Below are 23,325 nucleotides of genomic sequence, written 5' to 3' on the forward strand. Positions count from 1 at the left end.
GCCATCTTCATGTAGCGCAACAATTCGTCTTTTAAGATCCTCAGAGAGTTCTTTGCCATGAGGTGCCATGTTGGAACTTTCAGTGACCAGTATGAGAGAGTGTGAGAGCTGTACTACTAAATTGAACACACCTGCTCCCTATGCACACCTGAGACCTAGTAACACTAACAAATCACATGACATTTTGGAGGGAAAATGACAAGCAGTGCTCAATTTGGACATTTAGGGGTGTAGTCTCTTAGGGGTGTACTCACTTTTGTTGCCGGTGGTTTAGACATTAATGGCTGTATATTGAGTTATTTTGAGGGAAGAATAAATTTACACTGTTATATAAGCTGCACACAGACTACTTTTCATTGTGTCAAAGTGTCATTTTGTCAGTGTTGTCCCATGAAAAGATATACTTAAATATCTGCAGAAATGTGAGGGGTGTACTCACTTTTGTGATACACTGTAAGTGGCTCGGTGGGTAGCACTGTCGCCTCACAGCAAGAAGGTCTTGGGTTTGATTCCCTGGTATAAAATATATTTATAAAGTATTTAAAAAAAAAATATTGGGACAGGTCTCAACATTTATTTAATATTGAAAAATATTGGGCCATGTTCTAAAACGTCCCATTTGTTTAAAATGTATATATTTATATATGTCCTAAAATGTTTAATTTGTTTAATATTAAAAATATATGTTGGGACATGTTCTAAATGCTTTACCTATTTAATTAGGAAATAATAAACCTTTAAATAAATGTAAATAAAAATATTATTATTTTGGCTAAGAAATAAGACACTAAAAAATAAAAACACATTGGGCATGTATGTTCAATTTTTACTTTTAAATAATAGTCCAAATATTAATGAATTATTTCATTACATCAGATGGTAATTGTACTCACGTCGCTCAGCTTTGCGTTTCTTCACATGAGCACAAATGAAGTGATGAACTCTGCAGCACCGCGACCTGGAATCACGGTTCGTCACAGTAGATAAAAACAATAGTAACAATAGTCACTGTGCCTCTGCGATGGGGGGTAATTCCAAAACAATGGCAGCGGTTTTGGAATAGGATTAACAAACAAGCTCATGGTCAGTTGAACATACTGTATGTTTTTGTTCATATAGTGCATATGGTGCGTATTTTCGGGCAGCTGACAGGGGGCGAAGTGGAGCTTCAGCTGGAGAAGCGGTGATGCTGGGGAGACTGGATGAGAAGAAAAGCGACACACGGCAGGTGGAGACTGATGATGCGGGACTGAAAAAGGGAGAGGAGGAGGAGGAGAGGAGGAGGAGGACTGGAGACGAGCTAAACACTGATTCCTTTCTGTGCGTAGAGAATCCGAAACCCAGAGATCGCGATCGGGATTGCGGACGGATTTTGGTACTCGGATTGCACTGTGATTTGTTCAGCAGGAGGAAATAGGCGCAGTGTGTGTCAATGGAGAAAATGCGGGTCTTTTAGCGGATCTGATTATGCGGGCTGTAGGAGGGACTGAAGACGTTCTGCTGGAGAACATCATCGGTTCTGCAAAATACCACCGAGCTGAGAGGTCAGTCAGTACAGATGTAATTCTAATGTCACACATTGCTTATCATTAACAGTGTTGTAGATTTAGCACTGATGGGTTTAATTCTAGTAGGCAGTATGTGATCCTGTTCTAGGCCTCCTGGCAGGCAGCGGGTTTCTTGACATTGGTGCTTAATCTGATGACTAATATGTGGGCCTGTTCTAGACATCCTGACAGGCAGCGGGTTTTCTTGACATTGGAGCTTAATCTGATGACTAATATGTGGGCCTGTTCTAGACATCCTGACAGGCAGCGGGTTTTCTTGACATTGGTGCTTAATCTGATGCCTAATATGTGGGCCTGTTCTAGGCCTCCTGGCAGGCAGCAGGTTTCTTGACATTGGAGCTTAATCTGATGACTAATATGTGGGCCTGTTCTAGACATCCTGACAGGCAGCGGGTTTTCTTGACATTGGTGCTTAATCTGATGCCTAATATGTGGGCCTGTTCTAGGCATCCTGACAGGCAGTGGGTTTTCTTGACATTGGAGCTTAATCTGATGCCTAATACGTGGGCCTGTTCTAGGCCTCCTGGCAGGCAGCGGGTTTCTTGACATTGGAGCTTAATCTGATGACTAATACGTGGGCCTGTTCTAGACATCCTGACAGGCAGCGGGTTTTCTTGACATTGGTGCTTAATCTGATGCCTAATATGTGGGCCTGTTCTAGGCATCCTGACAGGCAGCGGGTTTTCTTGACATTGGAGCTTAATCTGATGCCTAATATGTGGGCCTGTTCTAGGCCTCCTGGCAGGCAGCGGGTTTCTTGACATTGGGGCTTAATCTGATGCCTAATATGTGGGCCTGTTCTAGGATTCCTGGCAGGCAGCGGGCTTCTTGACATTGGTGCTTAATCTGATGCCTAATACGTGGGCCTGTTCTAGGCATCCTGGCAGGCAGCAGGTTTCTTGACATTGGTGCTTAATCTGATGCCTAATATGTAGGCCTGTTCTAGGCATCCTGTTCTAGGCAACATTGGTGCTTAATCTGATGCCTAATACGTGGGCCTGTTCTAGGCCTCCTGGCAGGCAGCGGGTTTCTTGACATTGGAGCTTAATCTGATGACTAATATGTGGGCCTGTTCTAGACATTCTGACAGGCAGCGGGTTTTCTTGACATTGGTGCTTAATCTGATGCCTAATATGTGGGCCTGTTCTAGGCCTCCTGGCAGGCAGCGGGTTTCTTGACATTGGTGCTTAATCTGATGCCTAATATGTGGGCCTGTTCTAGGATTCCTGGCAGGCAGCAGGTTTCTTGACATTGGTGCTTAATCTGATGCCTAATATGTAGCCCTGTTCTAGGCATCCTGTTCTAGGCAACATTGGTGCTTAATCTGATGCCTAATATGTGGGCCTGTTCTAGGCCTCCTGGCAGGCAGCGGGTTTCTTGACATTGGTGCTTAATCTGATGCCTAATATGTGGGCCTGTTCTAGGCATCCTGACAGGCAGCGGGTTTTCTTGACATTGGTGCTTAATCTGATGCCTAATATGTGGGCCTGTTCTAGGCATCCTGGCAGGCAGCAGGTTTCTTGACATTGGTGCTTAATCTGATGCCTAATATGTGGGCCTGTTCTAGGCATCCTGGCAGGCAGCAGGTTTCTTGACATTGGTGCTTAATCTGATGCCTAATATGTGGGCCTGTTCTAGGCATCCTGACAGGCAGCAGGTTTCTTGACATTGGTGCCCTAATATGTGGGCCTGTTCTAGGCATCCTGACAGGCAGCAGGTTTCTTGATATTGGTACCCTAATATGTGGGACTGTTCTAGGCATCCTGACAGGCAGCGGGTTTTCTTGACATTGGTGCTTAATCTGATGCCTAATATGAGCTTCATGGTATGAGGTGCTTCCTAATCTGTCATTGCTGATTAAATTCAGATTTATATCAGCACGGTGGGTAATTGTTTTTATTGGGATTAAGCAGAAGATCCAGATGGTAGGCGTGTTTATAACAGCTTAATACAAAAGTTTGGACACCCTCTTATTCAATTTAATAAACCTATATTTTGTAAGACGACACATTATGTTCCATAAATAAAGCTGTTTATTGTTAGTAGTGTCCTATAATGTTTGTATTATTTATATTTGCTAAATTGTACATATTGGTAAAAATAAAACATAAATTATAATATGTGCTATAATATTTGCACATGCCACAATTCATGTTTAGTTTTTTTCCAATATGTTAAATTCATCAAATAAACAGTAAGTGTGTTTGTTTCCTTGTATGCAGCTGCTCAGCCATGGAAACCAATGCCATGAAGCTCCCGGCGGACAGTTTTTGTGCTAATGTCAATGGCAAACAAGGTTTGAAACTCTGCAGTTATTGAGTCAGCAGTGTGTTGGAGACTTTCATGCTCTATATGCCTCAGCACTCAGCAGCCCACGCTGTAACTTTACATGGTTGCTGTTGTTCCTAAACACGTTCACTTTCAATAACACCACTCACAGTTGACCATGGAATATGACAGTGGTAGCGTAGCAGGTATAGCTTTGGGCTATCGATCGGAAGATCGTCGGTTTAAATCCAGCCACTGTTGGGCCCTTGAGCAAAGCCCTTAACCCTGTCTGCTCTAGGGGTGCCACACAAAGGCTGACCCTGCGCTCTGATCCCAAGCTTCCAAACAAGCTGGGATATGCAGAAAAAGAATCATTGTAGTGTACACATGTATACGTATATATGACAAATAAAGGCATGCAACATCAAGAAGGGAAGACATTTTTCAAACTGACTTGCTCTTTAGACTGACCATTGCTCTTTAGACTGACCATTCTTTCACAAATGTTTGTAAAGACAGACTGCATGGTGACAATGAGACTGAATGGCACACCAGAGTTCAATGATTGAGAGGTGTGTCCCAATACTTATTCATATAGTGTACACCGATCAGCCATAACATTAAAACCACCTCCTTGTTTCTACACTCACTGTCCACTTTTATCAGCTCCACTTACCATATAGGAGCACTTTGTAGTCCTACAATTACTGACTGTAGTCCATCTGTTTCTCTGCATGCTTTGTTAGCCCCCTTTCATGCTGTTCTTCAATAGTCAGGACCCCCACAGGACCACTACAGAGCAGGTATTATTTGGGTGGTGGGTCATTCTCAGCACTGCAGTGACACTGACATGGTGGTGGTGTGTTAGTGTGTGTTGTGCTGGTATGAGTGGATAACACACAGCAGCGCTGCTGGAGTTTTTAAACTCCTCACTGTCCCTGCTGGACTAAGAATAGTCCACCAACCAAAAATATCCAGCCAACAGCGCCCTGTGGGCAGCATCCTGTGACCACTGATGAAGGTCTAGAAGGTGACCAACTCAAACAGCAGCAATAGATGAGCGATCGTGTCTGACTTTACATCTACAGGGTGGACCAACTAGGTAGGAGTGTCTAATAGAGTGGACAGTGAGTGGACACAGTATTTAAAAACTCTAGCAGCGCTGCTGTGTCTGATCCACTCCATGTCATTGTAACTGCAGGACTGAGAATCATCCACCACCTAAATAATACCTGCTCTGTGGTGGTCCTGACCAGTGAAGAACAGGGTAAAAGCAGGGTAAGTAGGGATATGTAGAGAAATAGATGGACTACAGTCAGTAATTGTAGAACTACAAAGTACTTCTATATGGTAAGTGGAGCTAATGAAATGGACAATGTGTGTAGAAACAAAGAGGTGGTTTTAATGTTATGGCTGATCGGTGTACGTGTTCCTAAGAAAAATAGGGAATATTGACTATAGATAAAAAAATTACAAAAATGGCACTTCTGGAGCACTACAGAAGCATTTGAAAGAAGAAAAAAACTCCCAACATCAGCAAAAAGTGGTGGTTGATCAATAATGCTTTAAGGCTGCTCTGTGGTCTGGGTCTGGGGGTGCAGTGCAGATTATTGGAATGATAAATGTCTAAGTGGAAGGATATTGTAACTCATAACCTGGTGATATAATGGAGTTTGAATTACATAGAGTAGAGGTTTACGATTCTTTAAAGTGTTCTCAAACCTTGTTAGATGTTACAGGAAAAGACGCATTGCTGGTAATATCTTCAGTTACATCTTTAACATAATCGTAAAGATGATGATCTGTTTAAAGGTTTATTTAAAGGTGATCAAATAATGAATAACTAATAACTAGTTCTGTTTGAAATAATTGTTAAAATAAAAATTTCCAGAGGTTACATAAGGCACATGGACAATGAAAAAGCTCTTCTGCGGGGGAGGTTTGTGGTCAGAACAACTTACTACTTACTGTCAACCACAGTGCCAGGCTCTAGGGCTGCCAGTGACACGAGTGGATTGCATAAGGTTCAGAATGATATAGAAGAACATTTTCTTAAATCTCCAGCACAAACTTGCTTGAAAAATACTTAATCAGCTTTAATTTGAGCTCATTGGCTCACTGGGTAGCACTGTCACCTAACAGCAAGAAGGTCCTAGGTTTAATTCCCAGGTAGAGAGGTCTTGGGTCCTTTCTGTGTCTCATGTCTGAATGGGTTTCCTCCCGGAGCTCCAGTTTCCTCCCACAGTCCAAAGACATGTAGTCAGGTTAATTGGAGATACTAAAAATTGCCCTTAGATGCGTCCGTGTGTCTTCCCAGTGGTGACCTGTCCAGGGTTTTTGAGTGCCTAGTGCCCATTGAGAGCTGGGATAGGCTCCAGCACCTCCCCGCGAACCTGATTAGGATAAACTGTTAAGAAAGTGAGTGAGCGAGTATTAGCACTTTTCCACCAAAAGAACCATGGTTCTTGAACCGGTTCTGTTCGGGTTTCTTCGAACCTTGGTGTTTTGTAGAGAACCGAACTGCGTTTCCACACGTTTTTGGGAACCAAGCATGCGTCATCAACGGTGGGTGTTACGTATAGAAAGTAAAAGAGCAGTAACATGATGGTGGAGCATGTAGATTAGCTGCGAGCATTTGTGCTGTTGTTACAGATGTTCGTTTTTATGCAAAAAGCATCGATTAACTATTGGTGATAAGAAGACGTAAACGTGTTTGTCGCCATTGTTGCTTTCTTTATTGCATCACATGTGAAGCATTTTGCGCTTCGCTCTCACCGCGACCATCGGCGCAAATAGCCGATTTGCTCAGCGCTCGGCTTGAGCGATAAAACATCTCTAAAGTGTTTCACGTCAAGAACATCCATTTGTGTGAAATAACCATCAAATCCACTCTAAAATACAATACAAGTATCTGTTTAGCCGTATTAACTTCACGTGTGGTGTTTATGCAGCTCGAGGTTCTGAATTTGCTCTTATGAGGTGCCTTTAAAATATCAGCGGATCAAACTGGATCAAAATCAAACTGGATCAAAATTGAATGAGGTGAACTTTAAACTTGGAAGTGCAGCATTAAGCTCAACGGTTTTAAAAGCGCCCAAACCTCAGGCCGCTCAGGTGGCGCAGCCGTAAAAACACACGCTGCAACCAGACCTGGGATCTCGAATACATCATATCGAATCTCAGCTCTGCCTTGCCGGCTGAGGGGCCACATGAACGACGACTGGCCTGTTGTTCAGGTGGGCAGGACTAAGCCGGATAGGGGTCTCTCTCTGTCAGACCGGTGCAATTACGACCTCTGCTGGCTGATTAGAAGTGCCTACGCAGAGATGAGAAAAGAGCGCTCTTAGGGTGTGTCTCTCCATACACAACGCTAGGTGCCACAACACTCGTCAATGTGTGGGTGATAAGATGCATACGGCTTGCTGCCCACGTGTCGGAGTGGGTTAGATTCGATCTCCTCGGTCAGAGCAGGGATCGGCATAGGCGGAGAGGAAGCATGATGCAATTGGGCAATTGGACGCGCTAAGAAGAGAGAAAAAAAAGGAGAAAATGCATTAAAAAAAAAAAAAAAAAAAAAAAAAAAAAAAAAAAAGCACCCAAACCTCTACACACTTTGTCACGCCCGCCGATTATGTCACGGTTCGCGCTGAAAAACCAAGTATTCTGTGGTGCCAGGTTGGAACGCTAGTTTGCTGTCTGGAACCTCTTTTTTTCGGTGGAAACATGCCGAACTGGTTCAAAATCAAGTTCGCGAACTGGAACCGGCTCCGCGTCGGTGGAAAAGGGGTATGAGTAGCCTTTCCAAAGCCCTGACTCCAAAGTCCAGTCTATACCAAAAATCAACAAATTTGATTACACCAGATTTGTCAAGTTTGATAGTTCTCCCAGAATGCTGTTGGGTATTAAGTGTCTCAATAAGGTAAAAAGAGCTAGGGGACACATAATCAAATATTAGGTGTGCTGTCTATACATGTTGTTTTGACCCACAGTACATGAACAATTTATGTTCCAATAATTCAAATACAGAAAATACAGAAATTTTTTTAAATCCCAAGTCTGCCATCAACAAATGTATGTAGGTTTTTTTTTAGCACTGCAAGAAGGTCCTGGGTTGGATTTCCTGGTGGAATAATCTGGTTTGCACGCTCTGTGTCAGCATGTTTTTTTTTTCTCTGGGAGCTCTGGTTTCCTCTCACAGTCCAAAGACATGCAATCAGGTTAATTGGAGCTGCTAAAATTGACCTAGCTGTGAAGTGTGTGTGTGTGTGTGTGTGTGGTGTGTGTTTTTGCCCTGTGATGGACTGGTGACCTCTCCGGGGTGTTTTCTATCTTTCTATCTTTCGCCTAGTGAATTGTATCCACCATAACCCTGAGAAGGATAAAGTGCTTATGAAACAGACAATGAACTAATAGCAATATACACCGATCAGCCATAACATTAAAACCACCTGCTTGTTTCTACACTCACTGTCCATTTTATCAGCTCCACTTACCATATAGAAGCACTTTGTAGTTCTACAATTACTGACTGTAGTCCATCAGTTTTCTGCATGCTTTTTTAACCTGCTTTCACCCTGTTCTTCAATGGTCAGGACCCCTACAGGACCACCACAGAGCAGGTATTATTTAGGTGGTGGATCATTCTCAGCACTGCAGTGACACTGACATGGTGGCGGTGTGTTAGTGTGTGTTGTGTTGGTATGAGTGGATCCACTCACTGTCCACTCTATTAGACACTCCTAACTAAGTTGGTTCACCTTGTAGATGTAAAGTCAGAGATGATCACTCATCTATTGCTGCTGTTTGAGTTGGTCATTTGTGAGATCTTCATCAGTGGTCACAGGATGCTGCCCACGGGGTGCTGTTGGCTGGATGTTTTTGGTTGGTGGACTGTTCTCAATCCAGCAGTGACAGTGAGGTGTTTAAAAACTCCATCAGCATTGCTGTGTATTATCCACTCATACCAGCACAACACACACTAACACACCACCACCATGTCAGTGTCACTGCAGTTCTGAGAATGACCCACCACCCAAATAATACCTGCTCTGTAGTGGTCTTGGGAGAGTCCTGACCATTAAAGAACAGCATGAAAGGAGGCTAACAAAGCATGCAGAGAAACAGATGGACTACAGTCAGTAATTGTAGAACTACAAAGTGCTCCTATATGGTAAGTGGAGCTGATAAAATGGACAGTGAGTGTAGAAACAAGGAAGTGGTTTTAATGTTATGGCTGATCAGTGTACTGTATGTTGAGAATCAAAGTTAGTTTTAGTTAAAACAGACCATTACTTTGGCTGACTGTGATCTCTTAAACAACAACTAAACTAGTTTTTCTTTTCTTCTGTCCTGCATAATTTACAGGCCACCATGGTGGACCCACTGGAGGCTGAAGACCAGAGTAAAATCAAAGGCCTGTATTCCACTACCCCTGCTGCTGCCTCAGAAGCCCAGTGTCTACCTGAGCAGGAAATGGAGAAGAAAGACGAAGAAAAAGAGTCCAGTGTGCCTGGCAGTCCAGAAAAAGAACAACAGTCAGAGCCTGAACAAAGCCCTCAATCAAGCGAAGGCCACAAGCTACCCAGCAATAAACCAGAAGGTCCAAAGCTGCATCTGGACTTGTTTAACTTCGACTCTCCGGTTGCAGAAGGCAGTCGCTACGTGCTGACCAGCCCTCGGTCACTCGAGGCATGTGCTCGATGTGGAGTAAAACCGGTCGAACTTCTGCCTCGACCACTGTCCGATTTTGCACGCGAGGCACCTGGCCATAGCATGCGTGTAGCCACTGGGATGTTTGAAGTGTATGAGAGGGACAGGCATGCCAAACTCAGACAGTGCAGAGAGGAACAGGAAAGGATAGTTCAAGAGGAGAAAAAGAAGATCCTTCAGGCAGCAGTCAACAACGGGAGCAAATTAGCAGATTCTAAGAATAAGGATAAAGAAACAATCAAGACGGGGGTAACTCAGCAAACCAGTCATAGTTCTGTAAACAAAATGCCACCTGCAGGCCAGGGTCCATTAAAAACACATGCCACAAGTTCACGGTCCACCTCTAAAAACAAACAGTCCTCAGAACAGTTGGCAAAAGTTACCCCCCAATGTGCAAGCTCGTCTGCGAAATCTAGTTCAGGTCAGACTTCCATAGTTCAGACTGGTCACACTGGTAAAGGGACGTCTGCAAAGCAGCAGAAGGCGTCTGCTACTGATGCTCCATCTGCAAAATCAGCAGAAGCACCAGTATCCAAAAAGCCAAATAAATCTGCAAATACCTTCCCTAGATCAGCACCAAAGCAGTCATCGTTTCCAAGGATGCCAGCATCACTTGCACCAATAGTTTCAAAATCAGCAGCACAAAGTCCAGCCAATGGTATGACTGGTCTTTTTGGTCAGCCCAATGGCCACATCATGGCCACGTCAAAACTGAGAGCGAGGAGCCATTCTTTAGAGTCTTTACAAAGGAGACGGGAAGCGGTTGGTTCTTCTACGACTTCCACAACCACCACAGCAACAACCACATGTGCCTCTTCAGAGTCTGCATCCTCCTCCTACAGCTGGGACGGTGCACGGGATCACTGGGGTAAAACCTCCAGCCCACGTGCTCGCACCTTAGCTACCTTCAACTCCCTAATGGGTCGAAGCTTAAGCTTGGGAGATTTGAGCCACTCCCCACAGACCACTCAGAAGGTAGAACGAATCATAAAAGAGGTCAAGCGTAGAGGCCTCAAAGCCGTGCCAGAACGTGACCGTAAAATTGCAGCATTGATGCTGGCCAGGTACCAGGAAGAAGATATCATGAGTCAGACACGCTACGTTGCTCATCTGCAGTGGGACAGCGAACGCCGGGTGGAGGAGATTCGACGTGAGCGTGAAGACAGAGAGAAACAACGGGCAGTACTTCAGTGGCAGCGAGCATGGCAGTCGCAAGTCTGCACCAGGCAGCGCAAACTCAGCCTGCAAGAACGGGAGGCGGCAGCGACTAAGCTTAGGAAAGTGGCCGAGAGTGAGGAGCGTTGGCGGGAGTTAGCTGAGCAACAAGAGCGAAGCAGGTTGCAGAAACTTCAACAGGTTGCTCGTGAGGAGAAGCTGAAGAAGGCCATGCAGGAGCAGAACCTTAAAACACTCGAGGAAGAGCGAGCGGCAATGGTGGAACATGAAAAGCTGCTTCTCAGGGACAAACTAACCATAGCAGAGCTGAAGAGGCAGGAGCGGGAGCACCAGATGCTGGAAGAGCTTCGTGGGCTCAACCGTGCCGAAAAGCGGCGCCATACAGCCCTCATCCAGGAGATTGAGCGTCGCGAAGCGGATGAGCGCGAAGAAGCTTGTAGGACGGCTAAACTAAAGCTGAATCGCACGCTTGAGAATTATGAACAGATTCAAGAGCGACGGGGGCAAGAACTACGGGAGAAAGCTAAGCGTGAGGAACAGCAGATCCAGAAGGCAAGAAAGATTGCTGAGCAGCGTGAGAGGCAGCTAAAAGAGCAAATGGAGGCCAAAGCAAAGGATGCAGAGAAGCGGGCGCTGCAAGCCACCCTGGTCGCAGAGGAGAGGGCTCGGGAAAAAGCCCAGCGTGCTGTCCAGAGCAGGACGGAGAAGGAGCGCCTACAGAGGCTGAATCGTCAAAGGGTAGAAGAAGAAGAGAAGAAAAGACGTCTAGAGTTGCTACAATCGATTGAGCGCAAGCTGGAGAAGAGTGAACAGATATTCCGCGAGAAACGTGCCGTGTTAGAAAGCGCCCGTTCGGTTGCACGAGCTTCCTTCCACGTCCGGGACAAGGTCAGAGAAGAGACCAACATGCGAACCTTTGACAAAATGGTCTTGGAGGCACAGTTGAAGGCTAGTTTGGATGAGAAGTGAGACCCCCCTTGGAAGCCTGTTTGTATTCTAGGTCCACATACTGCTGGAAATGAGCAGCTTGATCCACCGTGGCAGCTTCATTGCTGAGATAGACCCACAGCCTTGCTGGAAATCTTCATCATATCAGTTTGCAGATTCATTTTCCCATGAATGAAACATATTCACTTTATCATCTCGTCTCAGTGCTTAACGGTTTGGTTTGGATGAGTTGCTTGCTGTGACATGCTTGTTTTTGTATCGTAGCGGTCTTAGCCCTAAGTTTTGCTAGTTGTTACATCTTTGATGGCTTGTTTTGTTGAATAACAAATGATCGTGCTGACTGCATTAAAGACAGAACTGAATATAAGCAGTCGAAAAGACTTTCGTTTCAAGAACCTGATCCTGCTGATGGTAAACCATGACTTGCCTACGTGTGTTAAAACACTACAGAGCTGATGAAGCAACATGACAAAGACTGATCTCAGCACAGCTGAGCCGCTGATAAAGCACTAAAGTCTTGGTTCAGCATCAGGATCCCTGGACCTGCACTGGCGTTCTGCATTCGTTCAGAACATTCTTAAACAGGTACGTTTATTTATTTTTTTGTAATTAAAAACTGTATTCTTTAGGTCAGGGGTGTCAGTCATTTTCACAGAGGGCCACATCTGTATTATAGTGGCCCTCAAAGGGCCGATTGTAACGGATCCTGCTGTGATTGCAGTCTGCCTTTTAAGTCTTGGACAATTTGTTGTTTTCCTTGGAGGCTAAATTCTGTGTTTGGTGTCAACATGCCAAATTTATACTGTATATCTACATTTATATAGTACAGTAGACCCTTGATTTATGAATTTCATTGGTTTCAAAGGGCTGTTCTTAAGTCAAAATGTTCGTTAGTTAAACCTATTTTTCCCATAAGAAATAATGTAAACAGAATTAATCCATGCCAGACCTCCCAAACCCCCCCCCCCCCCCCCCCCCTAACCTTTCTAATGTCTTAAATGGTCTTTTTGTTATAAATACAACTATATTTTCCCTTAAATCTTAAATTATAGAATAGACATTCATGTAAAAAACAATAATAAACAACAATACACAGTAGTTCTGTACTGTACATAAAAACACACATCACATTTCAGTACAGTACGTGTGCTGTACCATACACCATAATACATTTCCTTCCTTTTTATTAAAATGTATCTACCAGAAACAACAATAACACTCATATTTCTCTATTATTTCCTAATTTATTTCAATAGTGTTGTACAGTATTTTGTAGGTGTAATTGCACGAAAGAAAGAATACTTTACTCAGCCGACTTCCTTATTCTCTCTCACTAACTGTCCCCGCTGTCTGATACACAGTGACAGCTACTGGCAGGAGTAATTATACAACACACCAAATATTATTAGATTTATTCATGCGGTCACGTTGCAGGTCACAAAATCAACATGCATTGTGGGAGATGCAGTTTATGTACGATTTTACAGTGTATTTTAAGACAACCATATGTCTTTTAAGCTCCCGAGGCTCTAAGCACTAATTTCCACCTCATCCTGGCATATTTAGAGGACAGGAGGTTGGACTGAACATTTTTGAACGTGGCTACTGGTGAAATCCAATCAGCATGACCCAGCATAATACCAGCATTACTTACCATCTGTCATCAGCCCCTAAAATGACCCTGTAATCCAGATTATCCAGTGAATATACAATTCTGTAATAAGTAAGGCTGTAAGGCTGAATGATCAGATATATTACATTTTATCTTCAGTCATCTAAATAGAACCATAATGTACACAAATGTCATTTCATTTAAGCCAGTCTGCAAAAAAACTTTCTTCAGTCTACATAACAAAAAAATTGGGGCAAAACTGGAATGCAGAAAGAGACTCACATTTATTCTGTAGTTGCCATAGCAATGTGAAATGGAGATGGTCACCCTGGCCTTTCATGATATAACCAGGGAGCATAGGAATGTGTGGGAAGGGACTGGAATCAAAGGAGTATCTCATTGCTCTCAGCACTAATTGCCACCTCATCCTGGCATATTTAGAGGACAGGAGGTTGGACTGAACATTTTTGAACGTGGGTACTGGTGAAATCCAATCAGCATGACCCAGCATAATACCAGCATCACTTACCATCTGTCATCAGCCCCTAAAATGACCCTGTAATCCAGATTATCCTGTGAACATACAGTTCTGTTAGGCTGGTAAGTAAGGCTGTGGTTACGTAGACATTCTTGGCATCCATCAATAAAAGTGTATCTGTGAGTTTGTAGATGAAGACTATTGTCGCACAACATTGGCAAACCATCTCAGCAGATACTGTAGTTATGACACAAATGATGTATTTGTTTTGTATGTATTAGTTACAGTACTGTATATTGTGGATTGGAACACAGCCATGGATGCATTTAGGCTACCAGCTGTAATGTATAGTATACTATATACAGTGTATCACAAAAGTGAGTACACCCCTCACATTTCTGCAGATATTTAAGTATATCTTTTCATGGGACAACACTGACAAAATGACACTTTGACACAATGAAAAGTAGTCTGTGTGCAGCTTATATAACAGTGTAAATTTATTCTTACCTCAAAATAACTCAATATACAGCCATTAATGTCTAAACAGCCGGCAACAAAAGTGAGTACACCCCTAAGAGACTACACCCCTAAATGTCCAAATTGAGCACTGCTTGTCATTTTCCCTCCAAAATGTCATGTGATTTGTTAGTGTTACTAGGTCTCAGGTGTGCATAGGGAGCAGGTGTGTTCAATTTAGTAGTACAGCTCTCAAACTCTCTCATACTGGTCACTGAAAGTTCCAACATGGCACCTCATGGCAAAAAACTCTCTGAGGATCTTAAAAGACGAATTGTTGTGCTACATGAAGATGGCCAAGGCTACAAGAAGATTGCCAACACCCTGAAACTGAGCTGCAGCACAGTGGCCAAGATCATCCAGCGTTTTAAAAGAGCAGGGTCCACTCAAAACAGACCTCGCGTTGGTTGTCCAAAGAAGCTGAGTGCACGTGCTCAGCGTCACATCCAACTGCTGTCTTTGAAAGATAGGCGCAAGAGTGCTGTCAGCATTGCTGCAGAGATTGAAAAGGTGGGGGGTCAGCCTGTCAGTGCTCAGACCATACGCCGCACACTACATCAAATTGGTCTGCATGGCTATCACCCCAGAAGGAAGCCTCTTCTGAAGTCTCTACACAAAAAAGCCCGCAAACAGTTTGCTGAAGACATGTCAACAAAGGACATGGATTACTGGAACCATGTCCTATGGTCTGATGAGACCAAGATTAATTTATTTGGTTCAGATGGTCTCAAGCATGTGTGGCGGCAATCAGGTGAGGAGTACAAAGATAAGTGTGTCATGCCTACAGTCAAGCATGGTGGTGGGAATGCCATGGTCTGGGGCTGCATGAGTGCAGCAGGTGTTGGGGAGTTACATTTCATTGAGGGACACATGAACTCCGATATGTACTGTGAAATACTGAAGCAGAGCATGATCCCCTCCCTCCGGAAACTGGGTCGCAGGGCAGTGTTCCAGCATGATAATGACCCCAAACACACCTCTAAGACGACCACTGCTTTATTGAAGAGGCTGAGGGTAAAGGTGATGGACTGGCCAAGCATGTCTCCAGACCTAAACCCAATAGAACATCTTTGGGGCATCCTCAAGCGGAAGGTGGAGGAGCGCAAAGTCTCGAATATCCGCCAGCTCCGTGATGTCGTCATGGAGGAGTGGAAAAGCATTCCAGTGGCAACCTGTGAAGCTCTGGTAAACTCCATGCCCAGGAGAGTTAAGGCAGTTCTGGGAAATAATGGTGGCCACACAAAATATTGACACTTCAGGAACTTTCACTAAGGGGTGTACTCACTTTTGTTGCCGGTGGTTTAGACATTAATGGCTGTATATTGAGTTATTTTGAGGGAAGAATAAATTTACACTGTTATATAAGCTGCACACAGACTACTTTTCATTGTGTCAAAGTGTCATTTTGTCAGTGTTGTCCCATGAAAAGATATACTTAAATATCTGCAGAAATGTGAGGGGTGTACTCACTTTTGTGATACACTGTATATATATATATAGTATATATGTATAGATTATCTTATCTTATCTTATCTTATATTGAAAATGAGAACTGAGAACGTGCTGTTAAGGTCAATAATACACCCACTGAGCACTTTATTAGGAACAGCTATCTGCCACAAACATTCATTCATTATTTTATAAGCTAAGGCAACTGTACAGATGAACTATGTGCGTATACAATTACTGACTGAAGCTTTCTGCATCTGTTCTCAATTTATCAATTAAACTAGCATGTTAATGACATGATGGTGTGTGTTGTTCTTGTATATTTGTATCAGGTGCAGGAATGTTGTTGGGATTGTTAAATACTGTTTAAACTAGGGTTGGGCGGTATTGCCGATTTTCATACCGTCATACCGTCTTCAGGAAATACCGCGGTATGCGGTATACGGTATTACCGCGGGGGGGGGCTGTCGCGGACAAACTTTACAGTGTACACACTTGAGTGTAATTACAATATTTCAATGTTTTATTATAAAAAGATTTAACAATCTGAACGTCAAACATTGCTTATCTTGTCTGATCTATAATAAATACGCATAAGTATAAATGCATGTGTATCAATTACACTTTAACACAAACATTAACACAACATTTTGGCATTGTAATCTCTCTCTGCCCACACAAAACAGAATAATAGCAGGCTAAACACTTCAATATATTTCAAAAGTTAACTGCTTAGTTTATAGTTACAGCTATTTCTTAAAAGTGTATGAACATGTACGATTAGTTATGCCTGTAATCCAGAATTAAGTTCTATACCGTAACAAAAAATATGAATGTAAATGATCATGTTGCAATGACAGTGATGTAAAATAATGTTAAAGTAATTCAAAGTCCCAACATTTGAGTGGTTAACGAGAACGCTACTTTACATGTCACACAAGCTCAGTGCAAAACACGAACACGGAAACGGTACAAATCCGATCTCTTCCCTACACACTCGCTCCCTACGCCCTATAGTGCGCTTAACATTCTTAAAGGGCCAGACTGTATATTTTATAATTCAAATTACACGACAGGTGAGACGTTCTTTTTTCTTAATATAGCGCTTTTATTTAGGAAAAAATAGTTCTTACATAGGCAGGAAAATCTATGGCAGACAAGAGTCAGAACAGCGGATTGGGCGTAACGTTATTATTACTGTTTGCTCCTTTTTCTCAACACTTGTGCTCGATTTACACTGAAGATATATTTAGTAAATAAGTACATGTCCGCGCATGCACGCTTGTGTTCATTTCCGGTTGAACTGATAAAAAATTTAGATTTTGAAAAATTAAAAGACGAGCCGTTTTTCAGTTTCTGCTTGTTAGCTCACAGCTAACGCTAGCCAGTGTGGCTCTTCACTCGTCTCTCTGTGTTATCAGCAGTGAGCACGCCACAGCCAATCAGCGAGCTCCAACCGCCTACCACTCCCACCCCTCCCTCACTGTGGATGCGCGCATGTCCTAAAGTCTCAGTTTTCAAGGTAAACCTGAAGCAGAAATTTGGCGCTTCACATTTAAAAAATACCGTCACCATTTTTGAATACCGTCACCATTTTTAAATACCGCGGTATACGGTAATATCGTCATACCGCCCAACCCTAGTTTAAACACACTTTTTATTAGGAACACAGACCCTATTAGAGACGTTAGTAGTCACTAGTAGACGTTTTTATGAAGGACGCTGTTGGCTTTATATTTTTAAATGCTCTATTCTTCTATTCTTCTCCCAGCATTCACAGTGAGCTGTTTAACAATCCCAACAACACTGCTGCACCTGATTCACTCATACCAGAACACACACTATCAACATGTCATTATTTATTGTGTTAGTGTTGGAATAGTGCTGAGAATGGTCCACCACTCAAACACCATTTGATAAGTTGAGGTCCTAAGGGGGTCTCCGTCAAATGATAACCAAGGTAGAGAGGGGTGACAAAGTGTAAAGAGAAACAGATAGTCTGCAGTCAGTGATTGTATACCCAGAATTCCATCTCTATGGCAGGTGTAGCTTTTAAAATGGTCTACTACTGTATGTACCAGATAGGTGTTCCTAATAAAGTGCTCTGAGTGTATGTGCATGAATGCAGCTAAAAATAAAAATATAGGTTAATACTCTAACCTGTTACATTTTTTTTGTCCTGGATTGATGTGCTGATTTAGGGAAGTAAAAATCAGAGCCAGTAACGTTCTCCCAGAAGAACCTAGTGAACTTTATTAATGGATTATGGGCCGCCATGAACATACAATAGTGCGTATCATCGGTCCAAGCATCTTTCTTATTAAATCACATGTACAAACTGAGGTACCACTATTTTTACAGTTACTAGCACTGGAAGTTTTATTGTTTTGTGTTCAAAATACAGCAGATTGTGGTGAGTAACCAACAAAAACAAGCAATGATCGCTACATCAAAATACAGATTAGAATTAAAGAAATAAACTGGACCAAACAACAAATTAGGGATGCAAATTTTGCCAGTTGCCAAACAAACAAACTCTCCAAATGAACAAACTTAGTGTCTAGTTGCTCATTTCCTTTCACATCCATTTATTTCAGTTAAGGTCTGACCCTGCTTTACTTTTACATTAGTTAAAATTTAATTATTATTTTATCAGCTAACACTGCATATAACTCATACTCATTAAAATTTTACTTTATTTTGCTAGCTCGAATAACTTCAAAGTAGGCTACTGGGCTTTAAATTATGATACTAACAGCATGTACAGTTCATTCTGCTCAAACTTTGGGTTTCAAACTTTATATAAACATGGATACTTACATGGGCTTCATTTCACCTTTCTGGTTTGGGAAAAGGTCCTAAGTGAGTTTTAGGTTTCCTTAAATAATGCCTGGGAACTGCCTAAGTTTAGACATGCTCAGTAGACCCTTATTGGATCAATCCACTTGAAGAGGGGGTTGATGTCATTTTAAATGTATTTTTATTTAATGTAATCTTGCCCATAATGTGTGTTTTCAGCTTGTTTTGCTTTAGTTAGCTGTCTTGAACAAGTTGGTTTGAAATCTGTATCAGTTTAATCAGTTAATCTTATATGGTTTTAAGTGTCTCCCCCTGCAGAAGAGAAGAACTGGTATGATCTGGGTTGAGTAGACCAGTTGTGGTCTATTTAAGGGCTCATATACCAACTATAAAGTGGGTGGGGAGTTATGCAAGTATGTATTTTTTATTATTATTATTATTATTATTATTATTTTAATATTATTTTATTTATTATTATTATTATTATTTTAGGTTTTCTGAATTTTTTTAGGTTTTTTATTTTAGTTTCTTTTTTGAGTTTTTTTTTAAAGTTTTTAATTAGGAGTTTTATTTTGATTATTCGTGCTTAGTTATTTTTTTAGTTGTTTTTTGAGGTTTTTTTTTAGTTTCTTTAGGTTGATTTTTAGGTTTTTCTTAGTTTTTTTAGGTTGTTTTTTAGGTTTTTTATTAGGAGTTTTATTTTGATTTTTCGTGTTTAGTTGAGTTTTGAGGTTTTTGAGGTGTGTGACATTTCATGGACATGTTCTATAAATATTTGTTCTTCTTAAAGTCTTGCCATATCTATTTTTTATCCATTTTACTATGAATCCAACACTATGTAGATAGAGCAGACTCTCTAAAAGTGCACACAAGCTGCCTTCCTGACTAGATAAAAGACCGTTATGCAACATCAAATCCTTGTGGACTTTCTCATTAACACACACACCAGAAAGTTGCTGTTCTCATCACTTAGTGAGAAGGGTGTAGTCAGACTGGGACTTGGTAATTTAGCTTAGTAGTGGTGCAGGTAGTACCACAGTTAAGTAACTGTGACTCAGCATATTAGCTTTTCCTTACTTACCGTTTTCAGTTCTATTAATTCAAATAAAACTTTGTGTTCTATTGTACCATAGTTTGATACATTGGCATTCTTTTGAAGAGCTCTGGTTTTTGTGGGCCACAGGGGCACTGACGTGCAAAAATATTTTATTTTATACTCCTTTTAGCAGTGGATGTTTGCAAAATCACCTGAACTTAACTGAGATGGGTGTCTTTTGTCAGTCCATCTGTTGCTCTGTACACTTTGTCCCCACCTGTACACTATTAATCAATCAAAAGAGACTCCCATAGGACCCCCACTGTCCAGATGATGTTTGTATGGTGGAACATTCTCAACACTAAAATGACACTAACATGGTAATTACATTACAGTGAGTGTTCTGGTATGTTTTGTTGGGATTTCTAAATACTGTAAAACTTACTGGCATCTTTATTAGGAACACATGCGTGTTAGCTTTTATTATAGGTGTGCAGTCATGCACAATGGGTGTTAGTCTTTTTGGTTTTGGCTGGGGCAGTTTTGTTTCCAGCATTATCACAAAGGTTCAGCTCACAATCAATTCATAAATGGGGTGCAGGGAGGCGACAAAGTAACAGATTACATTTATTATATTTATTATATCTATTATATATATTACATTCAGTAATTGTATAGCCACAAAGTAAATGTGTATGGAAGGTGCGGTACCAGGTAGGTGTATCTATTAAAGTGTTTAGTGAGTGTGTTTATTTAGTGGGAGGGAAATAATTTAAACAATTTTGTTTTTGTTATTTAATAGTTGCAAGGTGGCGCCCAGGTGGCGCAGCAAGATATTCCGCTAGCACACCAGCAACAAGATTCTAAACTTCTCGGTTCAAAACTTGGCGTTGCCACCGGTCAGCTGGACGTCATCTTGCTGGCATAATTGGCAGTGCCTGCAGCAGACACGTTTCTGCTGGGGCGAGATGACCAGACTGTGTGGGTGGGGTCTTCAAACACTGTGTAAGGACCCTGGTTAGCAAATAGAGAGGCGCCTGTGCAACGTGCATGGGTGAAAAAGGGTTCCGCTAATGGCTGTGCGTAGGTCAGAGGAGGCATGAGCGGCAATATACCCACCTCGACTGCAATCAGGGATCCCCCAGGAGCGGAAGACAAATTGACTACTATTTTTTTTTTTTATTCATTATTTTTTCTTTGTAAAGCTTGTTTACTGTTAGTAGTTTGTCTGTTCGTTACATTAATATTAGTCTTGTATATCATTTTTGTCTTTTATTTTATTTTTTTAAATAATGCTTTTATTAATTACTACTAACTATAATAACCCTGTTTGGCAAAAGTGAAATCTACAAATTGTATAGGTCAGTTGCTTTTCGGGATCAGAGTTAAGAAAATAAATAATAATAATAATTATTATTATTATAATTATTATTATATTGTCATTATTATTGTTATTATTATTATTATCATTATTATTGATAATGTTATTATTGTTATTATTATTATTATCATTATATTATTATTATTGTTATTATTATCAATGTTATTATTATTATTATTATTATTATTATCATAATTATTATTATCATTATATTATTATTATCATTATTATATTACTATTATTGACAATAACCTTTATTTTCTTTGTTTTCTAGGTTATTAATTACATAAGAGTGAAGATGATGAAGATGGTACCAGTTCTAACCACGATGATCACATTTCCTAATCTGGACTCTGGAGAATCTTATCTGATGTACAAATACAGTCAGGCATTGAGCAGAATGAAATTTTAACTCAGCAGTTTTCTTTACATTCTATCCTGACACCATTACAAACATTCTGTTTCTGAGTTTCTGTTACAGTTTTAAGGTTGTCCACCTGAAATCAAAAAAGTGCTGGGTGTAGGGAAGTATAATCTCTATATCGTTCATCATGCTTTAACTGTTGCAACAAAGGCTATTTCCCAAACGTAGAGTTAAGAATGTGAATATAAGATACTGTATAAGACATTAAGATAAAAATACAAATTGGGACACATTTCTAAACAACTTACATTGGCATGGTGTTAGTTACACACTAGCAGCACAGACAGAATATGCCAGGTGATTATTAGTTGGGTGTTTTACTGTTTAATCTACCGCCACAATGACATGCTTTTTTTTCTGCACAGACTTAAACTAATTTAAATTCTCAAGAAACGATTAGGAAAATATTTAGTTTATATCCAACACAGAAAGATCATGGGACTGCACAAGCAAAAACTCACGATAATCTTATTTATTACAACACAGTACTGGTTTTGTGAACTTGACTCTCTGTATAAATGATAAAAGAAAATAAAGTCTAAACTTTTTCATGAACATTACAGTGTCTATTCTTGTTCTTATTCTTTTTTTTATCATACCGTATTCATATTTATTTCCTGACATGGTCACACTGTATTGTTACTCCAGTGTTTTTCAAAGTTTGTAGCTGGAGACAGCAGCGTAACTAAGAGCTCATGGGCCCCAGTGCAAAAAAAATAAAAATTTGGGCCCCAGGTTACACAGTTTCCCAAAATCCCTTGCTGTGCACTCACTGTATATTTTGATTACATATATCCTGATATTTCTGATAGTGTCTTTTAGTTATTTTAATATTTAACTTAACGAAAATATGTTTTAACTTTCGTTATCGCCTCACTTTACCGCTAGCATTAACCACTTGCTACTAGAGGGTCGGCTCACCTAGCCGCTGAGAGTGCTGCTCGTCGGGCGGGGATGTTACGGGTCTTTTGCTGCGTGCGGTGGTGGAGATGTGGGAATGACGGCACATGAGAAGGTAAAGTTCACTTTAACTGTTTAGTCAGGACTTCAGTAAGCGATACAACACTTTAGACTGCCTAGCTCCAGCAAGCGAACTACCTATTGGGTTCAATGCTGGGGCCATACGGCAAGTCTCATATACAAAACTAACTGCAAAACGTCCAAACACACATGTATAAACCAGGTGCTGCATTTTGATTGGCTGAGCTGAATGTCACTGTATCGCTGCTACAATATTGTAATATAATAATAACGACCTGGTGAGTGCATCCAATGGGGGGGCAGTGCGGTGGGGGTTGAGTTCATGCCATGGAGGGCCCCCCACGCCATGGGCCCAAGTGCACTTGCCCCCCCCCGGTAGTTACGCCCCTGGCTGGAGAGGACTCTTTAAAAGTCTTCCTGACTGAAAGACTGAAGTTATGCAACAACAAATCCTTGTGGACTTTTTAATAACACACACAAGAAAGTTGCCGTTAGTGAAGAGAGCATAGACAAGCTGGCACTTTTAGCTTGAAGTAGTACGCCATTGTTGTGCACTTAGCACCACATGTATGTAGCTGTGACTTAGCACTTTAGCTTTTGCTACCTTTCAGTTTATGAATTTACTCTACGAGTTGATACACTGCTTCACACTTTTATGAGAAAATGTGTGCTACCTTCAGCTGTCCTTGCAATCAGACGATGTCTAGGCATTAGGGAATTGGGTATGTCCCCAAATGCCCAGTTTAAATGCTACAATTTATTTATTTATTTATTAGGATTTTAACGTCATGTTTTACACTTTGGTTACATTCATGACAGAAAGGGTAGTTACTCAATACACAATATTCATCAGTTCACAAGGTTATATCGAACACAGTCCTGGCCAATTTTGTATCTCCAGTTTACCTGACTGCATGTCTTTATACTGTCACTGTGGGAGGAAAACGGAGCTCCCGGTGGAAACCCACGCAGACACA

General features: G+C 41.4%; 1 protein-coding gene across 1 annotated transcript; it reads left to right on the forward strand.

The window, feature by feature from the left end:
- Nucleotides 1-1,289: 1,289 nt before the first annotated feature.
- ccdc177 (coiled-coil domain containing 177) lies at nt 1,290-21,922 on the forward strand. Its single transcript, XM_063007231.1, has 3 exons — nt 1,290-1,544; nt 9,201-12,254; nt 21,218-21,922. The coding sequence occupies exon 2, from the start codon at nt 9,207-9,209 to the stop codon at nt 11,688-11,690; it is 2,484 nt and encodes an 827-aa protein (XP_062863301.1). The 5' UTR covers nt 1,290-1,544; nt 9,201-9,206; the 3' UTR covers nt 11,691-12,254; nt 21,218-21,922.
- Nucleotides 21,923-23,325: the final 1,403 nt, after the last annotated feature.

This window comes from Trichomycterus rosablanca, chromosome 13, assembly GCF_030014385.1.
Source record: "Trichomycterus rosablanca isolate fTriRos1 chromosome 13, fTriRos1.hap1, whole genome shotgun sequence".
Lineage (NCBI taxonomy): Eukaryota > Metazoa > Chordata > Actinopteri > Siluriformes > Trichomycteridae > Trichomycterus > Trichomycterus rosablanca.